This window comes from Astyanax mexicanus, chromosome 1 (genome assembly GCF_023375975.1).
Source record: "Astyanax mexicanus isolate ESR-SI-001 chromosome 1, AstMex3_surface, whole genome shotgun sequence".
Classification (NCBI taxonomy): Eukaryota; Metazoa; Chordata; class Actinopteri; order Characiformes; family Acestrorhamphidae; genus Astyanax; species Astyanax mexicanus.
Window position 1 is genome coordinate 96,515,257 of NC_064408.1, and position 18,700 is coordinate 96,533,956.

General features: G+C 38.8%; 1 protein-coding gene across 2 annotated transcripts in view; it reads right to left on the bottom strand.

The window, feature by feature from the left end:
• The window catches only part of flt1 (fms related receptor tyrosine kinase 1), a 34,827-nt gene extending 17,088 nt beyond the window's left edge, over positions 1–17,739 (bottom strand). The window contains exons 1-11 of one of the 2 annotated variants that reach the window (XM_007248992.3): positions 16,977–17,739; positions 11,285–11,381; positions 10,397–10,608; positions 8,905–9,029; positions 6,328–6,490; positions 6,048–6,184; positions 5,733–5,904; positions 5,516–5,633; positions 5,187–5,356; positions 4,784–4,931; positions 202–2,994 (exon numbers count right to left, since the gene is read on the bottom strand). In XM_007248992.3, the coding sequence (XP_007249054.3) occupies positions 2,973–2,994; positions 4,784–4,931; positions 5,187–5,356; positions 5,516–5,633; positions 5,733–5,904; positions 6,048–6,184; positions 6,328–6,490; positions 8,905–9,029; positions 10,397–10,608; positions 11,285–11,381; positions 16,977–17,034 (1,422 nt within the window). In that variant the 5' untranslated portion in view covers positions 17,035–17,739 and the 3' untranslated portion in view covers positions 202–2,972. Of the gene's footprint in view, positions 1–201; positions 2,995–4,783; positions 4,932–5,186; positions 5,357–5,515; positions 5,634–5,732; positions 5,905–6,047; positions 6,185–6,327; positions 6,491–8,904; positions 9,030–10,396; positions 10,609–11,284; positions 11,382–16,976 lie in introns of those variants that run through there. The other variant, XM_007248991.4, reaches the window with a different exon arrangement.
• Positions 17,740–18,700: the final 961 nt, after the last annotated feature.

Genomic DNA, 18,700 nt, shown 5'->3' on the forward strand with positions numbered 1-18,700 from the left:
CCTTAAACTCTGCTCTCTGTCCATGCCAAACATCTTGTGTCTAAGGAAGACAGGGGAAATTCAACTCTCTTGTCCTGGAGGGCCACAGTTTTGGAATGTCCCTATTTGAGCACAGTGATTAGTTTGGATCGGGCACGCTGAATCTGCTTAAATCAGATCAGTGGATTACTGTCTAAAGCAAAGATACTAACAGACAAACAGTCATATTGATGTATTTATGTTTTATTGAGTGGAAGTGAAGTACACAATCAGTACACAATTTTCAATTAGCACATTTAATTGCAAGAAAACTGATGAGCTGATGAGATCAGGTGTTAAATCATGAGGTAGAATGCTACACTCTGCAGTGTTGTGGCTCTCCAGGACTGGTATCTGACACGCCTTGTGGTGTGAGAAGGGTTTCTACAGTATTGGGCATGAATCCGTGACTGTGTACACCCTACAAGCCCAAGCTCTCCACACCCTTATGTCCCGTTCCTTTCCCCTCCCTGGCTCTGACTCCTCTCTCTCCTTGATTGCTCTTCCTCTTGGCAGAGATAGTGAGTGCCCGTCTCCTGTGCTACAGTGTCCCACCCTGATCATGACACCAGTACACACACCATTGCACTCGCACACACATACACATACATCCATACCACTCTCCCACGCCTCCCAGGAAACACACCCACAAAACACAGCATCCACCAACACACATTTGTTTTCCCTTAATCATCCTCAAAGAGATACGCTGATCCATGATTCTCACCCACTCACACACACATATCACGTGTTCTTTGTGTGCCTGTGTACAGCAATAAAAACCTATTAAGGCAAATTAATTTAAGCAACACTATGTGCCTATATATTTAAATTCCAAATGAGTGAAGCTGTAGGATTATTATAAACCAATTCTTTCAGTGTATCTGGTGAGAGAACAGTTTATTTGGATGAAGGTCTGTAATTAGAAGGAACCTTTCATCGGTGAGAACTTAAAGTTAATTTTGACATTTCAAACTGAAATAGACAATGTTGTACACATAAATTTAAACAAATATTTAATATAAAACAAACATTTGATATAACACAGATTTTAAACAATACATTTTATCAGCCTTCTTACACGTTTGGCAATTACTGGCATTTACCATAAGTAAGTTAGTTGTATAAAATTATTAAATATTAGATTCATATATTACTCATAGAAAATCTGTATAAAAAGGATAAATCACATTGGGAAAGACCCGTAAAGTGAGAAACCTGTTATACACACCCATACATGTTGTCACCGTCAAGCTAAAACCTCAAATCTCCATTTTTGCTGATTTTGACTTTAACATAATTGAAAGCTGGAACACGTTTTTACACTGTGTCAAACATGATGTGTGGACCAACAGAAATGTTCCGATTTTGTTCTGATTTGGAACAAAATAAACAGGCTTGAAAGAATGTGCTTTTTCCTCTCCTGTAAAGTTGCCATTTTGGAGATACAAGTTTTTGCATGACAGTCAAAATATGCATCTTTCATACAGTCCTCACAAACACTCTTACAAACATGTCCACACACACATACACAAACACACACACAACCAGACACAAACAGACATGTTCTTTCAGCACAAATCATTGCAATTGTAATACTCAGCATTTACCGTGAGCAGGCAAAGTTTGAAACAGAGCAACATGGATTGGCATTATATGACAACAGTAATTTCATTTTGGACCCATAAAGCCCTACACAGCAGGCGCTCTGGTCCATCTCTAGTATTGTTCTGGATATAATTGAGAAATTCGAAACTGTGAGCGCAAAAGTCCGTCTCTCTCCCTGGCTCACGCTGACATGTTGATCCAGAATATGTCATCATACATTAACTGAACTCACAGCTTTTTTGGATGTTAGAACAAATAAACAGACAGGCGTGGGCTTGAAAACAGGCATGGTTCATACATCCATTATAGTACCACTGTAGGACACAAAATAAGCAAAAGCAGCTCCAGAAAGGATGATGGGCAGTGTGTTGATGGAATTGCACTTTTCTTCTGGCTCAAAAATGTCAAGAGAGAGAAACAGTAAAAAAAAATAATAAATTAGAAAGCAGTTCCAAGGTACGCAGATGTGGGGCCCCTTGTGTTCTGACTGCTCCTCATCCTCACCCTCACCATGGGAGTAGAGACATGATGGCATATCCCAGCATGCACTGCTGCAGGTCCGTCTTGTTAAAGCAGCTGCCACGGAAACAGTCCAGACTTACTCAGCAGGATGCCATAGGCCTGTGGCTTAATGGAGGATGTGGAACAGGTGGGGATAGTGATGGTGGCACACAGTTTGTAGTTGAAGAGATTGGATTACTTGGGAATAATGTAGGAGTTTGGAGTGCAGTGAAAATGGTGGCAGAGCAGGTGAGGAAAGGAGTGGCCATATGATGACTGCTTCCCAGCTGCAGGTGCACCAGGAACGACTCTTTCTCTGTAGCCACTGTCATAAAAACAGTCCAGACTCTCTAACCAGGGTGCCACTGGCCTGTAGGTTGGTGTTGTTGGCAGAGCTGGTGGCGTTTAAGGCAGGGTACATGGTTAAAGGGTACAAGGTTGAAGGGCTGGTTGTTGAAAACTGTATGGGTGGGGGTGAAGTGGAAGGAGGTGAGGATGGGGAGTGGAGTGGGGGTCGTTGGAGGTGCTGGTGGGGTTGGAGTTGGGGTGGAGGGAATGAGGGCCTCTCAAGAATAGATCAAGCCCTTGAGGAAGCGGCCTGTGCCACGTTTGAAGACGCAGGGACAATCACGCTGCTGGGAAGCCGCCTCGCGTCGGGGAGGAAGCCAAACAACGAGAGGAAAAGCGCTCTGATTTTCGCACAGGAAGCCCGTCTGCGCCTCCTGCCCGGCTGAGATAAGAGTGCTGCCGTTCCCATGGCCGAGGCGCGGGCTCGTCCGAGCGCTCAGGGAGGCCCGTCCTGGCCCCCACAGCGCCACTCTCCCTGCACCTCCTCCGCCTCAGCGTCAGGCCAGCCGCGCCGGGCTGCTACAAAGAATAAGGGCCTCAGTCAGGAGCCTGTGATTAGCTCGCAATAACACTCACAAACAGCATTTTTCCATTCAGCACGACACCATTTACCTATTCAAAAAAGCATTACAATATTTATATTTACCTGCTCAACATTAACTTAAAATATAGTGCTGAAACTACTTGATTTAAAAGTGTCAATCAATTCCATAATAGTAAACCCCAACATTACTAATACAAAAAAAAAAAACAATAACCTGAACTGCGCTGCTAGATTTTACATATGAACATAATTATTATAATTATAAAATACAATAACATATATAAATATATACCTAAAATTACAATAGTTTATTAGTTTACTAGCTATTTTAACCCTGTTAAAGTTTTTAGTTAATTGCAATTAGTAGTTGCATTGTATTAAAATAATTTATAATAGTTCAAGGGGTTAAGGGACCTTTTACTATTCAAAATATTTTCATCATGGTTTGACTCAGCAGGTTCATTCAAAAAAGTGTTTTTTTTTTTTCATTTCATTTACAACACTTTCCAGGAAGTGGGATTCAATAGCATGCCCAAAGCATGAGCCAAGACAAAGGTCCACAGTCTCTCCCGTTGCCATGGCAAAGTGATAAGGGGATGTATGATGCTTTAAATGTGTGGCCAAAAAATGGAGAAAGAGCGCATGTAGGAAAGGGGAGGGGGTTAAAATACAGTACACTAATATATTCAATGGCACCTCAGCCTTTTGGACAGGGTAAAATGCTGGAATGAAGGAAATAGTACTAGAAGTAGTAGAAGTAGCTTGGCCCTTGGACCTTTGTTTTAGGATGTGTGTGTAAGAATGGGAGTCTCTCTGCAATGTTATCTTGTGAATAGTGCTGGCTTGGCTTTTCTCATGAGAATGCTAAATAGTTTGTGTGTCACATATTAGAAAAGGCATAGCAGGATGCGCCTGAGCAATCAGAATAACAAACAAGCAGCATTCTGCACGGGAAGTTCATTAAATCATAGTGTTTGATTTAGAAACCAACAGATCGTGCTTGTAAGCACGGAACTGGCCTCTTTTGAAGTGTTGTTTTTTCTGCGCTTTCAACTCAGGATTACACTGAGTTCTATAGCTGGACCAGGCACACATTCATTCAAATGCACACATACACTAACACACACACACAAAATGAATAGACACACAACCAACACACACATACATGAAAGGCCTTCTTAACCATCTGTTCTGGAAGCTAAGAGGAAGCCCTGTCTGAACACATGCTGAAATAGACAAAACATGTCTCAGTTCACAAACAAATAGCCACACACTTCAGATGGCATTCCTACACACTCAAGTACTATGACCTAGTACAGTGTGAAATGCGGCTATGGCTATTGTGTTTACATTGAAAATAGAAATGGCAGCAGGATATGATATTACACAACGTCAGAAAGGAGGCCATAAGTTGGCTGATTGATAATCTAAACCATACAAAATTATAATAGTCTACAGCATGTTTAAGAGAAATGGATGCATGTTGTTTATCCAAGGCCACAAATGTGAAATAAAGAGTAATTATTAAACGGATATATTGAGAATGTTTTCTATTCTGCTTAAACATCTATAAAGCATGAAATTTGTGCCACAATGACAAATATTTTTGCTAGGGTGTTTGTATTAGTTCATTTTGGAACATGAAGGAACATGAAATTGAATTATTAGGCTTAGATCAGCTTATGGTTGTAAAAAACCCAGCTTTTAAACAGACTAAATGCATGATAATAGAATATGATATAATCAGACTGATGAGTTACTTACAGGCCTTTAGGAGGGCAGGGTTGCCAAAGCCATCTCATGTGAGGTGCTGGGATGCCATAGGATGTGCAGCGAAGGGCTTGCCTGCTGCTTCGTGGGACAGTTCCTGGGTCCTGCACCGCCACAGCTTTCTCCCCAATCCAAGGCTTAACTATGAACCAAAGGGAAGGAGACAATATCCTTAGTATTTATGATCAACATGTGATACATAAAAAAAAACTGTATGCATTTTAACAACAAAAGTTGAGAAGGTTTCTTTCCTTTTCCAGTAAAGCTAAAAATTTGGAGATACAAAGTTTGTGCGTAACAGTGACAACATAAAACTACAGAAATGATTGCCTACAAATGCTTAAATGCTCTAGTTGATAATACTGCTGAGCAATTCAGAAAAGGTAAAGAAGCTTACCATGCACCACAAGAGTAAGTGTGAGGTTCCTGTAAAGTCCAAACTTCTGGATGCCAGTGAGTATGGTGTAGACCCCTGCATCCTCCTCTGCAACATCTCGAATCACTAGAGTATAGCCATCTGTGTGGTAACGTGAACACTGCTCAGCTGCCACCCTCCCGTCCTTCAGCCTGAACATTGACGATAGAATTTATTTTTAAAACTGAAAGTAAATCTCATTCCTCTTTTGATATACAGAACACAGACTGTGATATGTCTCTATGGATACAGTGCATGGCATGCTCTATATATAAATGTTATAAATTTGGTGGATTTATGAAAGTTCTTACCAAATGATTTCAGGTTCAGGGAATGCTCGTAATTTGGGGGACAGGCGGAAGGATTTCTGTCCTGCATAAGCCTGTACCACCGGACTCTCTCTGTGCTTTAGCCTGATGAAAGGCTGGTCTGAGGAATCAAAGACCAACGGGTTCAAGAGCATTTATGCAAACCAAAGTCTGAAGTTTATTGTAATAATGTGACTCTAATACATAATTCAAAACTTACCATAAACAATGACTGAGGTGTTTGCTTGCCGCTTTGCTGGACCACTAGCCACATGGCATATATAGACTCCTCTGTCATCTTTGCGCAGTTTAGGAATTGTGATAACACTATAGAAGACCATGTTGGTTCTGCTCCGGGTAATACGTCTACTGATTAAGGCTGTACTATTGGCCTACAGGCAAAAATAAAATAAACAATGAATAAACAATGATTTGTTCAACATGGACAACATCCAAAATATATTGTGCAACATTAAAATAAATAATGTTAAATGAGTACAATAAATGCCCTTTTACTGTGGTGGATGCTACTAACCTGCCTAGGGTACGTCCAGCTGATGGACACTCTGGAGTTCCACTCAGCAGTAACAGTGCAGTTCAAGGCCAGCATCTCTCCCCGGAGAGCCTGAACTGAGCCAGTGTTGTTCAAATACACATCCTGGATCTTATTCACTAGAGACCCCAGGACAAAAACAGATTAAACATAGAGGGTAAATGAAAGGAAAAGTACACAATTGAAAGGAAAAGTGCCAGAGCATTACTCAATTACAACAAGCTTATAGTCTATGAATTAACTGCAGACTCTATTGTAATACCTGGTCTGTGGGTCAAGAACTTGTTGGTGTATGTAGTCCCATTGATAACGGTTTCACAGTGGAAAAGACCAATGTAGAAGTATGTGGGGCTGCGAATGATAAAGCCCTGTCTACTGTTCCAAACGATGTTCCTCTGGTCTGTCTCCAGTTTGAGACTGGGAAACTGCAAAGATTAAAACCAGAATCAATCAACTAAACAAGAAATTCTAGCAACATGTAACTTTGAACATTAATTGGTCTAAATATTCTCGTAAGGATAAAGAAAAAATGAGCCACAGTGTTACAAAGCACTGATGATACCCTGTTTAAACTGCAAAACCAGACAGCAAACTATAAAATGTCTGTGACGCTAAAAAAGGACAGGCTTGGTAACAGGGCACTCTCGTTCAGAAATTCTTGGAGAGTTGTGTTATGATTTTGTTTTCTTCCATGTCCGCTGGAGGAAATGTTTACTAGAGGCGCTTTGACAGCTTGGAAGTGTCCTGCCCTTTCTCAAGGGATCAGGTGGATGCCTCCCTCCCAGTGCAAACAGGTCAAACACCCCCTCCTAAAGCAGCTTGGGTATGTTACGTAAATTTTTTTCACATATACCAGACTTACATAGTCAATGTTTTTTGCCAATGTATTTCATTTCAGTCTGTTTCATAAGAACACTACTCACACCCCCTTCACCACTAACCTAGCCCTTGTACAAAGCTTGAGAAGGTTGAGGATGTGGAAACGTGACTCCAGTCCATCTCCTTACATCCTGTTACTACAGGATATAGACACTGCGGCTAGGGCTCTTAGGTCAACCTCTGGAAGGGCCCCCCTGGCCACTTTCACAGCTTCTGTGAGAGCACAGCCTCTGGGGTATTGTTCCTTATGCGAGAGGTGCGAGATTAAAGATACTCAGTTGAGCACAAAAAAAAAAAATCCTTTCCGGAAAAAAACACTCCAGCAGCTTGTGACAGTCCAAGTTCGAGTAGGGGGTGGAGGCAGCTTTGTATTTTTAGACTTGATTACCTTTGTGACTCTGTGCATAGGGTCAAGCGAGACGTAAACAGAGCAAAACTGAAATTAAACATGAAGCCTTTTCAGGCCAAAGAGGAGAGGGATGTCATATCTATGGCATATCCCCAAACAGCTCCCATACTGAAAGCGGAGCCAATGGCAGTGCAAAGGGAACTGGTCGTTTTGCTCTTTTCCGCTTCCTGTCTTCAACTGATACTCATCCTGAAGGTTTTAAAAAAACCTCAGGGGTTTCAATAGCCATACACAACCTCCACTGATTTCCCCGAGGGGCCTATCTGAGCCTAATATTATTACACTTTCGGTGAGGATGCTAAAGATGCAATCACATTCTGGTTAAGTCAATCCACCTGTGAAAGACATCAGTCTACATGTGGTATTTCCACAGGTACAAGGGCATAGGGAGAGGGCACTTTGACCCCCACGTCCTGTCTCCATCTCCGGGGCAGAATATGGTGCCAACAAGACGGAGGAAGCCGGGGGCGCCACACTCTCCCCGCCTGCTGGCGTAAGACAGGTATCTGTGTCATGGAGACCTGCAAAGGATCCTGCTCTATACATAAACACACAGGCATCCGCACTCACGCAAACAGGTCCGGTGGAGTTGAGGACACAGACACCGATTTGTGAATGAAGCAGTGGCCTGTGGCTTAATGAAGCAAGAGAGGAACTGGAGTAGCAAACATTTTTTACAAAATGAAATATCCTAAAATATTGTTCTTTGATTAGTATGTAAGTCAAACATTTTATTCTGACTTTTACTTTTTTGTTAACAAAGATTTCCAATATTTATTTAAAACTATACGTCCGAATGACTATATAGATGATGTATTTGAGTTTGGTGGTAAAAGGATAAAACAAGGACTTTATTTAAAGGATATAAATTTAGGATGTTTTTGTTTTCAAGAACTGCATTTTAATCATTCTTATGTACTCCTAAATATTACTGTGATGATCTAGAGAACCAAAAGTCAAGGGGTTTCTATCTATGATCTATGGAGGAGGGAAAAGGCAGAGAGAAGAGGTACTGTCAAGAAAGGTAAGCTTTGTTATGAGGATTAGAATAGCACTGTGATTTCAGACCATGCCAGATACTGCCAGGTGCAGACAAAAAGTTGCAACAGGTTTTATGAATTAATTTGTGTTTAAAACAGGTGTTAACAGTCAATTATGTCAAAATGTCAAATGAGCAGAGTTTGAAAATACAAGATTAAAGAACACCTGAGAAGACTGAATGAATTGGTTTGCACTGACAGCAAAAAACAGCAATACTAATAAAGAAAAAACAGAGAAGAATGTATGGGTTATCAGGACAAAATGAACAAGGCAGGGAGGAAAACAACAGAGGAAGGTGCTGGGTGGGGATTTATGCTGAGACAGAGAGGGGTATCCTGACCACGATAAGTATGATTTTGGTGCTGATGATGACAAATAACTGCTGGTTAACCGACACAAGTTGCTGTGTCAAAAAACATACCACGTCTAAGAGTTTGGGTGGAATTGATGTTTCATATGAATTTAGTATACGGTTGCTGAACAGACATTGTGAACTGAAGAGGTACTCACTTTGATTAAAGACACTTTGGTGTGTGGGTTTGTGACTCTGCAGGGAAACACTAAGTTTTGTCCTTCCTTTATGTAGACCACGTCTGGGATCTCTGTCTGCACCTTCACAAATGGCCGCTGGCTATCTGAAACCCAAACACTGTGGTCAGGAACAAACAGATACACATTCTTTTGGGCGCACAAACATACACACACACTCACAGAAATTGATTGCAGACAACAATTTGGAGTCAGCAAGAGGCAGACAAAGAGATTGTTTCCTAGTTATCAAAAGCTATTTCTGTGTTGTTTCTAGGCTTGCTTGCACTTTCTTTTGCAGCTGCAACCTCCTTGTGGCATAGAAGAGTTTGGGTGTTGCTCCATTGTTTGTTACCTTAGCGTTATTAAAGGAAAGAAAAAAAAATCTCTGAACATTTTAACAAAAGTACCCCAAGGACTGCAAGATTCAGGGCTTCCTTGATGTGCTTTGATTCCATAAAAAGGAGGGAAGGACAGACTTAATGGACATGGTCACAAGAGCAATTGATGGCCCCCAGGGGCCTTGTTGGCTGACCGGGTTCCGCACCTACTGACCTGGGGGCCCCCGGTTCTTTGCCTTGTCTTCACTGCCACTTCACTAAGGACAAACCTCATCTGCTTCCTTAATTGCACTCTCAACACATCTTTTTGTAACACATCCATCCAAAACCCAAAAATAATCATAACATAGGAAACTAATAAGTTTAATAGCCTTTTTGCTGCGTTTTTTAAAGGCATTGTAAAAGTGATAGCTTGCAAGCTCATTGTTAAGCAAATGGCAGTAAAATGTGTGTTTACACAGTATCAATCTGAAGAGCAAACACTGCTGTTGATAATTTCATATTTGTTTAAATTCTAGTTGATTCAGTGTTCTAAATAAAGATGTTCATAAACTTCTCTTAATATAATATTATTTTTATGTAGTAATGATTTTAACACACTCAATGTGAAAATACAAAAATTTCAAGTTAATTAGCAGAACCCACCTCTCTACCCCTCCTAACACTCAGACATAGCTCAGCCCTCCCCTGCCAAGAAGACATCCCATTCCCCATTTGTTCGTCCTTTGCCACCCCCTAAAAGTAGCACAGGATGTGGCCAGCAGGGCTGAATAAGTAAGATAACGGTGGTGCCCTGGGAAAAGCTGCCCAGAAGCTGGGCCTTTCGACAACTGGGACTATTTCTGTCACCCTCCAAGGTAGCACGTAAATTAATTTTATAAGTTATATATAGACAAGAAGTCGGGGGAGGACAGCCAGAAATCGTGCCAAATACACACTTAGTAGGATGTGCTGCTCCAAGGGAAAATGGTGTTAAGATATTATTGGCTTCCTTTGGCTTCCTGTTTAGGTTTAACAAATAGAAGTGGTTAGTGAGAAGGCTGGCAATTGAAGTAGTTTGACTAACAGGGCTATTGACTTAGTATTGCTATTATTTCTCCACTGCCATGTAAACGGCATATTAAGCCTCTTACCTGTGATGTAGACGTAGACAGAGGAAAACTTGTGTTGCTTGTGGACGTAGCGGCAGCGGTAGGAGCCTGTATGCTGGCCTAAAACAGGGCTGATAGTCAGGCGACTACAGTAGTGGACTGCCTGCTTGCCACAGCGGGATATCTCCACATGGGTACCTGAATAGCCTTTTGGCACGTCAGAGGGGATATCCCACTTCAGCTCCCATCGACCTCTGAAACACACATTTATGCATTGCTGTAATATTCCAATTCATTCTTAATTCCAGCACCACTAAAATAATAAAACATTATAAATATGTCATGTATTTGTTCCAAATGTTATCCCATAAACAATTGTATCAAAGTACATAATACACAATTTTAAACTGAAAATCTAGTGAAACAATACAGTCAATGATAAAGAGTAATAAGTAATAAAAATAATAAAATAATTAGACAAACAGAGGTTTTGTATAGAGTATAAAAAATAATTGTCAGGAAACTGTTAAATGTAAAGATCCCCAAAAAATACCTTCTGTTTTACTTTTGTTGTTCATAGTTTATTAATGTTCAATCATATTAGCATATTTAATGGACATATTTTTTTAATCATATAATATTTACAACTGGAGTTCAGTCACAATTTAAATTAAATATAATTTTTGTAGAGACACACCGGATTAAATTAAGGATCCTGGATCTCACTCACGGTTGGACTACAAGGCACATGGTATTTCACTGCTGTGATTAAGCATGCCCTCAAAAAGTCACTTTCTGAAACTAAAGCAAGAATCAGTATTTCTTCACACCTCTGGTCTGATTTAAGTCTATTAACTTTCACCCATCAAGCTGCACATCTCTGCACCTGCCTCTGCCTCTAGAACTCATAAAAGACTGTGCGTTGCACACCTGCAGTTCAGCTGGAGTGTTTGGTCCTTCTCCAGCACAAGCTGTCGGTCACTCACATCCAAAACTGGAGAGCTGAACCTTCCTTTAGCTTCTGCATCTGTCAAGAGAGAGGAGGAAATGTGCGTCTGTAGCAGCTGTCATGTTTAGAAGCCGAAAAGATACTAATAACCAACAGTGTTGAATATGACATAACAGGAACAAAATATGTATGAACACTTTTTTTTGAAGACATGTAACAGCTCAGTCAATTAATGAGATGTATGTTAATGATATCTTCAAGAATCCACAAAGTCACAAATCATGACCATCATAACATAAGCTGTCTCCGTTCTAATGCATAGCATTTTCGAATGCTAAGGCTGCAAAACTAATATGCACACGTTTTTAATTTATCTGGTTCGAGAACCACATTTACAATATGACATGAAACCAGTAATATAATTGTACTCCTTTTTTAAACTTAAATACATGTAACATAGTAATTTGGGCTACTAAATCTCCAGATACTATGTGGTCCCTGGTTACAATGTGTTCCCAAAGCCTGACTAAATACATCCTGAACTGGAGAGTTACTATAGGGACTATTGTTGGCTCCTTTCACCATTGTCTAAGCCAAACTTACAGCATAATTTCCTTGCCACTATTCACACATTGCGTGCGGGACATTTGCCTACACATTAAGCAACTGCTGAAATTAAAAGAAGGAAGTTGGGTCAATTACTGCAGACTTTCCACAGAGACATACTGCCCAGCTCTGTTTTGTGCTTCCCTTGCACTAACACACCTGATCCGGTTTATCTGATATGATCAAATCCTTCATGATCTGGCAAAGGAGCAGTTGTGTTGCTCTTAAAAACAAAAGTAAAGGGTGAAAATGACAGTCAAACTGTGTGCTAGTTGAAACACAGTTACATACATAGTGCAATAACTTTTCCAAAAACTTAGTTAATAACTGTTAAATATCAACCATATATATATATATTTTTTTTACAATTTATCCTTAGGCCCTGACTTTCAAAAATATGTAATGGTATTCTGTAGTGTGTAAACTGTTCCAGTGTCAAAATGTACAGTTCAGTCCTAATTTGTCTATGCAACAGAAGCTGTAAAACAGCTTGCTTGTTAATTCTAAAGGATACGTATTTAATCATCTTTTTTATTCTCTGTAACTCCTAACTGAATGTAAACGCATGGTCAATAAACATACTAGATTATCTGCCTTCTACTTAAGCTTAAACTGACATCAGATCCCAACATATACCTACCACTGTTAGCTTGATGCAAAAATACCTTGCAGCAATGTATGTGCTAACTATTTAGATAACATTAATTAATCCCCTACCCCTTCTTTTTGATTGAATTTAAATAACATCTCAAATCCTAAAGTATTATCCAAAGTTAGAGATCCTTCTGTTATTATGACCTTTACAGTGACAACCTTAGCTAGCTTTATTTATTAGCTTTTCTCCAATTTAATTATTTATTATTAGTAGCATGTAACATTTATTATGTATTATATGTAAAATGTATGTATGTATTTTGTAATGTTTGTATTTTGTAACTGTCTGACTTTAAGTGTGTAGATAATTACTTATGTTCCTTCTGCGTGACAAGATAGATAGCCAAGTAAGCTAGCTATCTAGCTATATAACAAACAGAATATTTTATATAAAATATAACTTGTTCTTAAGTAGCTGCAGCTGTGGTGCTAAATACCTACCAGACCTACCAAAGACCTGGCTATACTTCACAGCATATACAAAATAGGGGCTACCATGCAAGAGGCCCTTCCAAAAACGTAGCTAAATAACTAGCTAACTAATGAACTTACTAACCTAGCTAAGCAAACCTATAGCATTTCCAGGTCTAACAGTGCAAGTGGATAAGGGATAAACACAGCTAGTTAGCGAGGTTAACTAACAATTGGTAAGCTAGTTAGCTTAACTAGTTAGTAAGCAAGCTAACTAACCTAACAGTAGCTAGCAGTTGGTTAAACTAGGTTAGCTCATTAAAAAGACTAGCTATACCAGAGACTGAATAACTAACATAGCTAGCTAAGCTTTCTTATAACATTTTTAAAAATTTAAACAGTTCAAGTGGATATGGGATAAACACAGCTAATTAGTTAACTAACGGGTTAGCTACGTTAACCTGGCTATGCTAACCTAACTAGCTAACCTGTCTATTTAGCTAACACTAAGGTTAACTTAAAAGACTAACAGCTGTACCAGACACAAACTAACTTAGCTAACTAACCTAAGGTTAGCTTTGCTAAGCAGACATATATTTTTTTTAAGTCAGTTAAAGTGGATATAGGATAAACACAGCTAGTTAGCTAGGTTACATAGTGATAAGCTAAGTAACTAGGTTAGCTAACCTAATTATTTAGCTAACCTAACGCTAATTAGCAGTTAGTTAGTTAACCTAGGTTAGCTAGCTAACGTTAATGGAAAAGACTAGCTATACCAACGACTAACTAACCTAGTTAAGCTGACCTATAAATGTTTAAGTCTAACATTTCAAGTAGATATGGAATAAACACAGCTCGCTAGTTAACATTAACTAACTAGTGAACCTAGTTAGCTAACAAACGACAGGTTAACTAGCTTAGCTAATTAGTTAACGCTAGCTAACCTAATTATTTATAGCCAATCTTACGCTATCTAGCAGTTGGAGAATTAAGTGGGCGATGTGCACTTGCGCATCTACAGCAACATTTTTCATTAAATTATTCTGTTTTATTACGTTTATTGATTTAATCTGTCAGAGAAAAGGCTTCAACACAGAGACGTGGATTACCGGTGGGTTTTCGTGCTCCTGATGATCCGTTAGTTTTCTGTTAAAATTTGAATCTAAAATTTGCAGGTGCTCGCGCGGGAGCCACGCATTCAATAACAGGGTGAGGATATATATATATACTGTGGTTCACTTATGCTTAATAACAGTTATACGACCATTTCCAAACACTTCATCCCCTAGAATTCATGCAAGCCATTTAATGGCACCTCTCTGCTTATAAAAACCCACATAGTCCAGTTTAGGCCAGCTGGTCATCCAGAGAAAACATCCCCTTTGCTGGTTAAGAGCTTTACCTTCCAGTACAGGGTATGTTTTTTTCTGGGTGAGCAGAATTAACACTATTTCTTTTTTTACATTTTTGTGTTAATTCTGTGCTTGGATTGGATGGACACATTTAATGTGTAACATTATGTAATTCATTATAATTAACTGAGACTCCACACAGCTTAATTGCCTTGAAGTTCAATCACTTATAATTATGTTAACTTTTTGATGTATCTTTCTGACTCAATTTAATCCCAAAATACCTATAAAAATACTATTCACTTTATAACTTAAATGTAGTCATATTGCCTTTTTTTCTCTTCTTTCCCACAGGATCCCTGCAAGCCCCGCCCCCTGTACTAGGATTGGATAGTGTTGTCCCCTTCTGCGCAATGATTGGCCAATGTTTCCATTCTCTTCAGCAGGCCTCCCATGTGCGGGCTTCGCCGGAAAACAGGTAGTAAAACAATAATCTCCACCACGGGCTCCCACCTCATTTCCTCTTTCTCTGGTTTAGCTATATGCTGCTGATTGGCGCCGCTTCCTGCGCACTCCAAAGTTTCCTGGAGGTGGTCATGACCCTGCGGAGGAGTCATTTATACCAGAACTTCCATTTTATAAAGTGATCAGGGCTCAGGAAACAACGCCCTGTCCGATCCAGGCAAACACCCACACAACACACACAGAGATGGGTAAAGCAGTCAACCAACCTGGAGTATGTTCTGGGGTGGTCTATAGTGAACGTTTTGGCACTGTGACAAAATCTTAACTTTACCATAGCCAGTTAAAAGTAAAACATTTAACGTCAATTAATTTCATTGATTCAAAAGGTTTATTGGGTAGTGTTGTGTGTGTGATGTGGTACCACAAATCGTTGTCTGAGTGTTGCCCCAGATCACAGATGTCACATTTTTTTCAAATATAAGTGCACAAGCTTAAAGAATATTTTAGTGTTAAAGAACACATCTTTAATGTAAGGGTCTTACAGGTTTTTCCATACAAAATCTTGATGTTTCTGTGGTTCTTCTAGGTTACTGGTTCTCAAACAGTCTTTGTTGTCCACTGTCTTTATGTTTGCTAGGAGACCTTTTGTATCAGTAACCTGTAAATTTTGCAGAGCTCTTTTTGACATAAATGTAGAAGAGAAATGGAGGGGCTCTGTAAGATTACAGATTAACTCATTAAGTGGCCATATGACAGACTATGAGTTGTGATTTGGCAAAGGTTTCAATAAAAAAAAAAAAAACTTGATAGATTGTTCTGCAGCCCTATAGTGCCTTCCTGGAGCCCCCAGGGGGTCGTGGCCCCCAGTTTGAGGACCGCTGTTCAATAGCAATTGCAAAGAACCTTTTTGGCACCTTTATTTTTAAAGTGTGGTGGGTGGTGTTGCATTTAATAGGCAGTACTTGCCCTTCCACAAAAGCAAATGAAATTAGAATGAGTGGGAACTCAACTGATTAGCAAGAAGAGAGAAGACAAAAATATCATGATTTTTAAGGTTTCTTATTGAAGCCATGAGAAATGCATGTTTGAATGTATTTTTTTCTCTTAGAAATGCAATAAAAGTCTAAAATTACAAAAAAAAATAGTTTAGAAATAAAATACAGTTGCATAAGTACTTTCCAACACTTCCATTTTTTTTCCACTACATTGAGGTGAAAACAGTCATTTTTACTTTAAGTAAAATACAAACAATATAAAACACAGAAGCTTGTGTTTTTTCACCTCATTTTGGTGTAAAAATAAAATATTCAGAAGTAAGAGGCGTGTGCAGCAGTAAAGCAGCTTACCAAACAAAGCAAAATGAAACGAAACTCAAAATAGAAAAAAAGAAATATATATGTTAAAAATAAATAGTTTCAACATTATAATAAAGCTGAAGTAAAACATTAGTAAAAATGATTAAAAAATGAAATATTGAAATCTGATGAATCTGTGCTCAATTATTTGTGTGCTCTTTAGAATGATTAGCAGCCTATGTAAAGATAAAGGTAAAAAGTTACTATAATAAATAAGAGAAATGCTTCAATGAGGTCAAATTGTGCACATCAATATGTACACAAAAACATTTTTCAGTTACACCTAACTAAATATACTGAAATGTAAGGAGTAAACTTGCCAATATCAACTCTGTAAAGGTTACGTTGACTCGAACAATGTTACATTTTGACACTTTAGCCAAAAAGCCTACTAATTTAAGTTTAAATGCTTTAAGCTTGACTCAAAAAAACAGACAATTAACCACAGTAGAACCAATTCTTTTTTTCTTGTGCAGAAATCCTGCATGAGTTTATGATACACCTGTTGCTGAAGTGTGCATGAAGAATAGGGTGAAAAAGCCACTATCTTCTGGGCCTGTTTTTGAAACATTGTAAATGGTTTTAAAGCTTTGATTTCAAGGGCTGGGTTTAAATATTATTTCATACTGTATACTGTAAAAAAACGTTCATGTCATATGTATACGTGACACTGAGCAAGTACTAACATTCCAAACGTATTACTAATCAGAAGGAAGTGAAAGCATTCGCCAACTGGTTGAAATGACGTTTCAGGTAAGAAATATAACTCAATATGAGTGTTTAAAAAGTGGCATGTTGGTAAGGTCCGTTTCAGTACGCGCTGCTCTTACCTTTGGCCAGTACTCGGCTGGACAGTCCACACAGCATCATCAAGAACAGCTCCAGCATGGTTTCAGTAGGTGGCAGAGGATCCTCTGGCTGGGGAAAAAAGTCGAGTGAAGGTGCACAGTGCAGCCGCACTGTTCCAGGTGATCAGTAATGAGGAGTGAGGAGAAATGTGCAGTAATGAGCCTGACTGGCCGCCCCCCCCTTTCGCTCTGGCCTGTGGGTGGAAATGGGGCTGAGCTGCTGACCGGCCTGCAGAGGTGGGAAAAACGCAGGAACTCCACACACACTCTTGTCCATTGTGGCCGTGGGCTGGGATTTATTTGGTTCACACGGCTTGTGGGACGCAAAGGGGCGTATACCAAGACCACATACAGTCACTGAAATACAAAATTTTAGACACCCCTGTCCAAATGTGTCTAACAATACAGAAAAGAGCGTAAGATTTTGACATTCTCTGCAAATTTGTTAAACTTTTTTTTTTATGTGTATTTGTTCACATATTTAGACTAGAACATCAACAATGCATGCCAATTGAACAGGGGTGCCCAAACTTTTGAAATTACTATAATACCTGTATTCTCTTCAAATTTTATTATATAGAGATTCCACACTGCAACAATTAATTCATCTGGGTTTAGGGTAAAAAAACATATAACATTTTTACATTAACTGCGTAAAATAACAAAACTGTAGCAGTAAATTTGCTTATGTGTCATAATTCTAAATTTGTACAATGTTTTACATTACACTATTCACTGTTCATAAGGGCATAATGTATTAACAGTTGTCAGAAGTTCCAGATATAAATTATTTGACAATCATCCAAAATTCACATTATTCATCACTCATTTTCCCCTTACCTCAAATGTATATGACTGCTTAAAACATGTTTGCTGCCTTAAGTTGGATTCCTTAGATTTTCACTGGAGCTACAATGCTAATGTGGCTAACAAGCAATGTCTATGCCTCTCATATATGGCAAAATGTACTGTTAACCTGGCCTCATAGTTCTATTGCATAACTAAATAAGCAAACTTTAGACAGCAAACTTGTCTGAATACCATTGTATTAAGGGGCATCAGGTTTTTTGGTGACTTTTAAAATAAATTAATAGTAGGCCTAGAGTTAAAGGGATAAACTAAACGAAAAATGTAGAGAGAATTTACCAGCCGAATCGCGCAATCTAATTACAAACACAACCAGCTTACACAGAAAAGCAGCCTCATACTAAAGATTAACTCCCCTATACATACTCAACTAAATACAGAAAAAACAGATGACAGTGCAGCTGCTTCCAAATTATTGAAACAAGGAATAAACAGCGAATAATCATATATTATAGACTAATAAATACACATTAAGATCTGAACTATTAATAGTAACCAAAGATGACTAATGGAAAATCTGAAGTGAGAAATTCTTGATACATAAAAAAACAACTGTGCTTATTGAACATGTGGTATAGTATATTACTATGTGATCTACATAAAGATAATGTTAAAAATAAAAATAAACCCCTTATGTTTAAGGGAATACATCAAAGAAAGTAATAACCATGAGAAGAATGAAAAAGCGAAAGATATACAAAAATGACTAAAGAAGCTTGAAAAAATTAAGGATTTCACCATAAAATTATTAACAAATTGTTATTTAGGATGTACTTAGTGGCTATGATGTTCAGACACCAAAAGAAAATCCTCCATTTTTCCTTAAAAAAAAAAAAAAA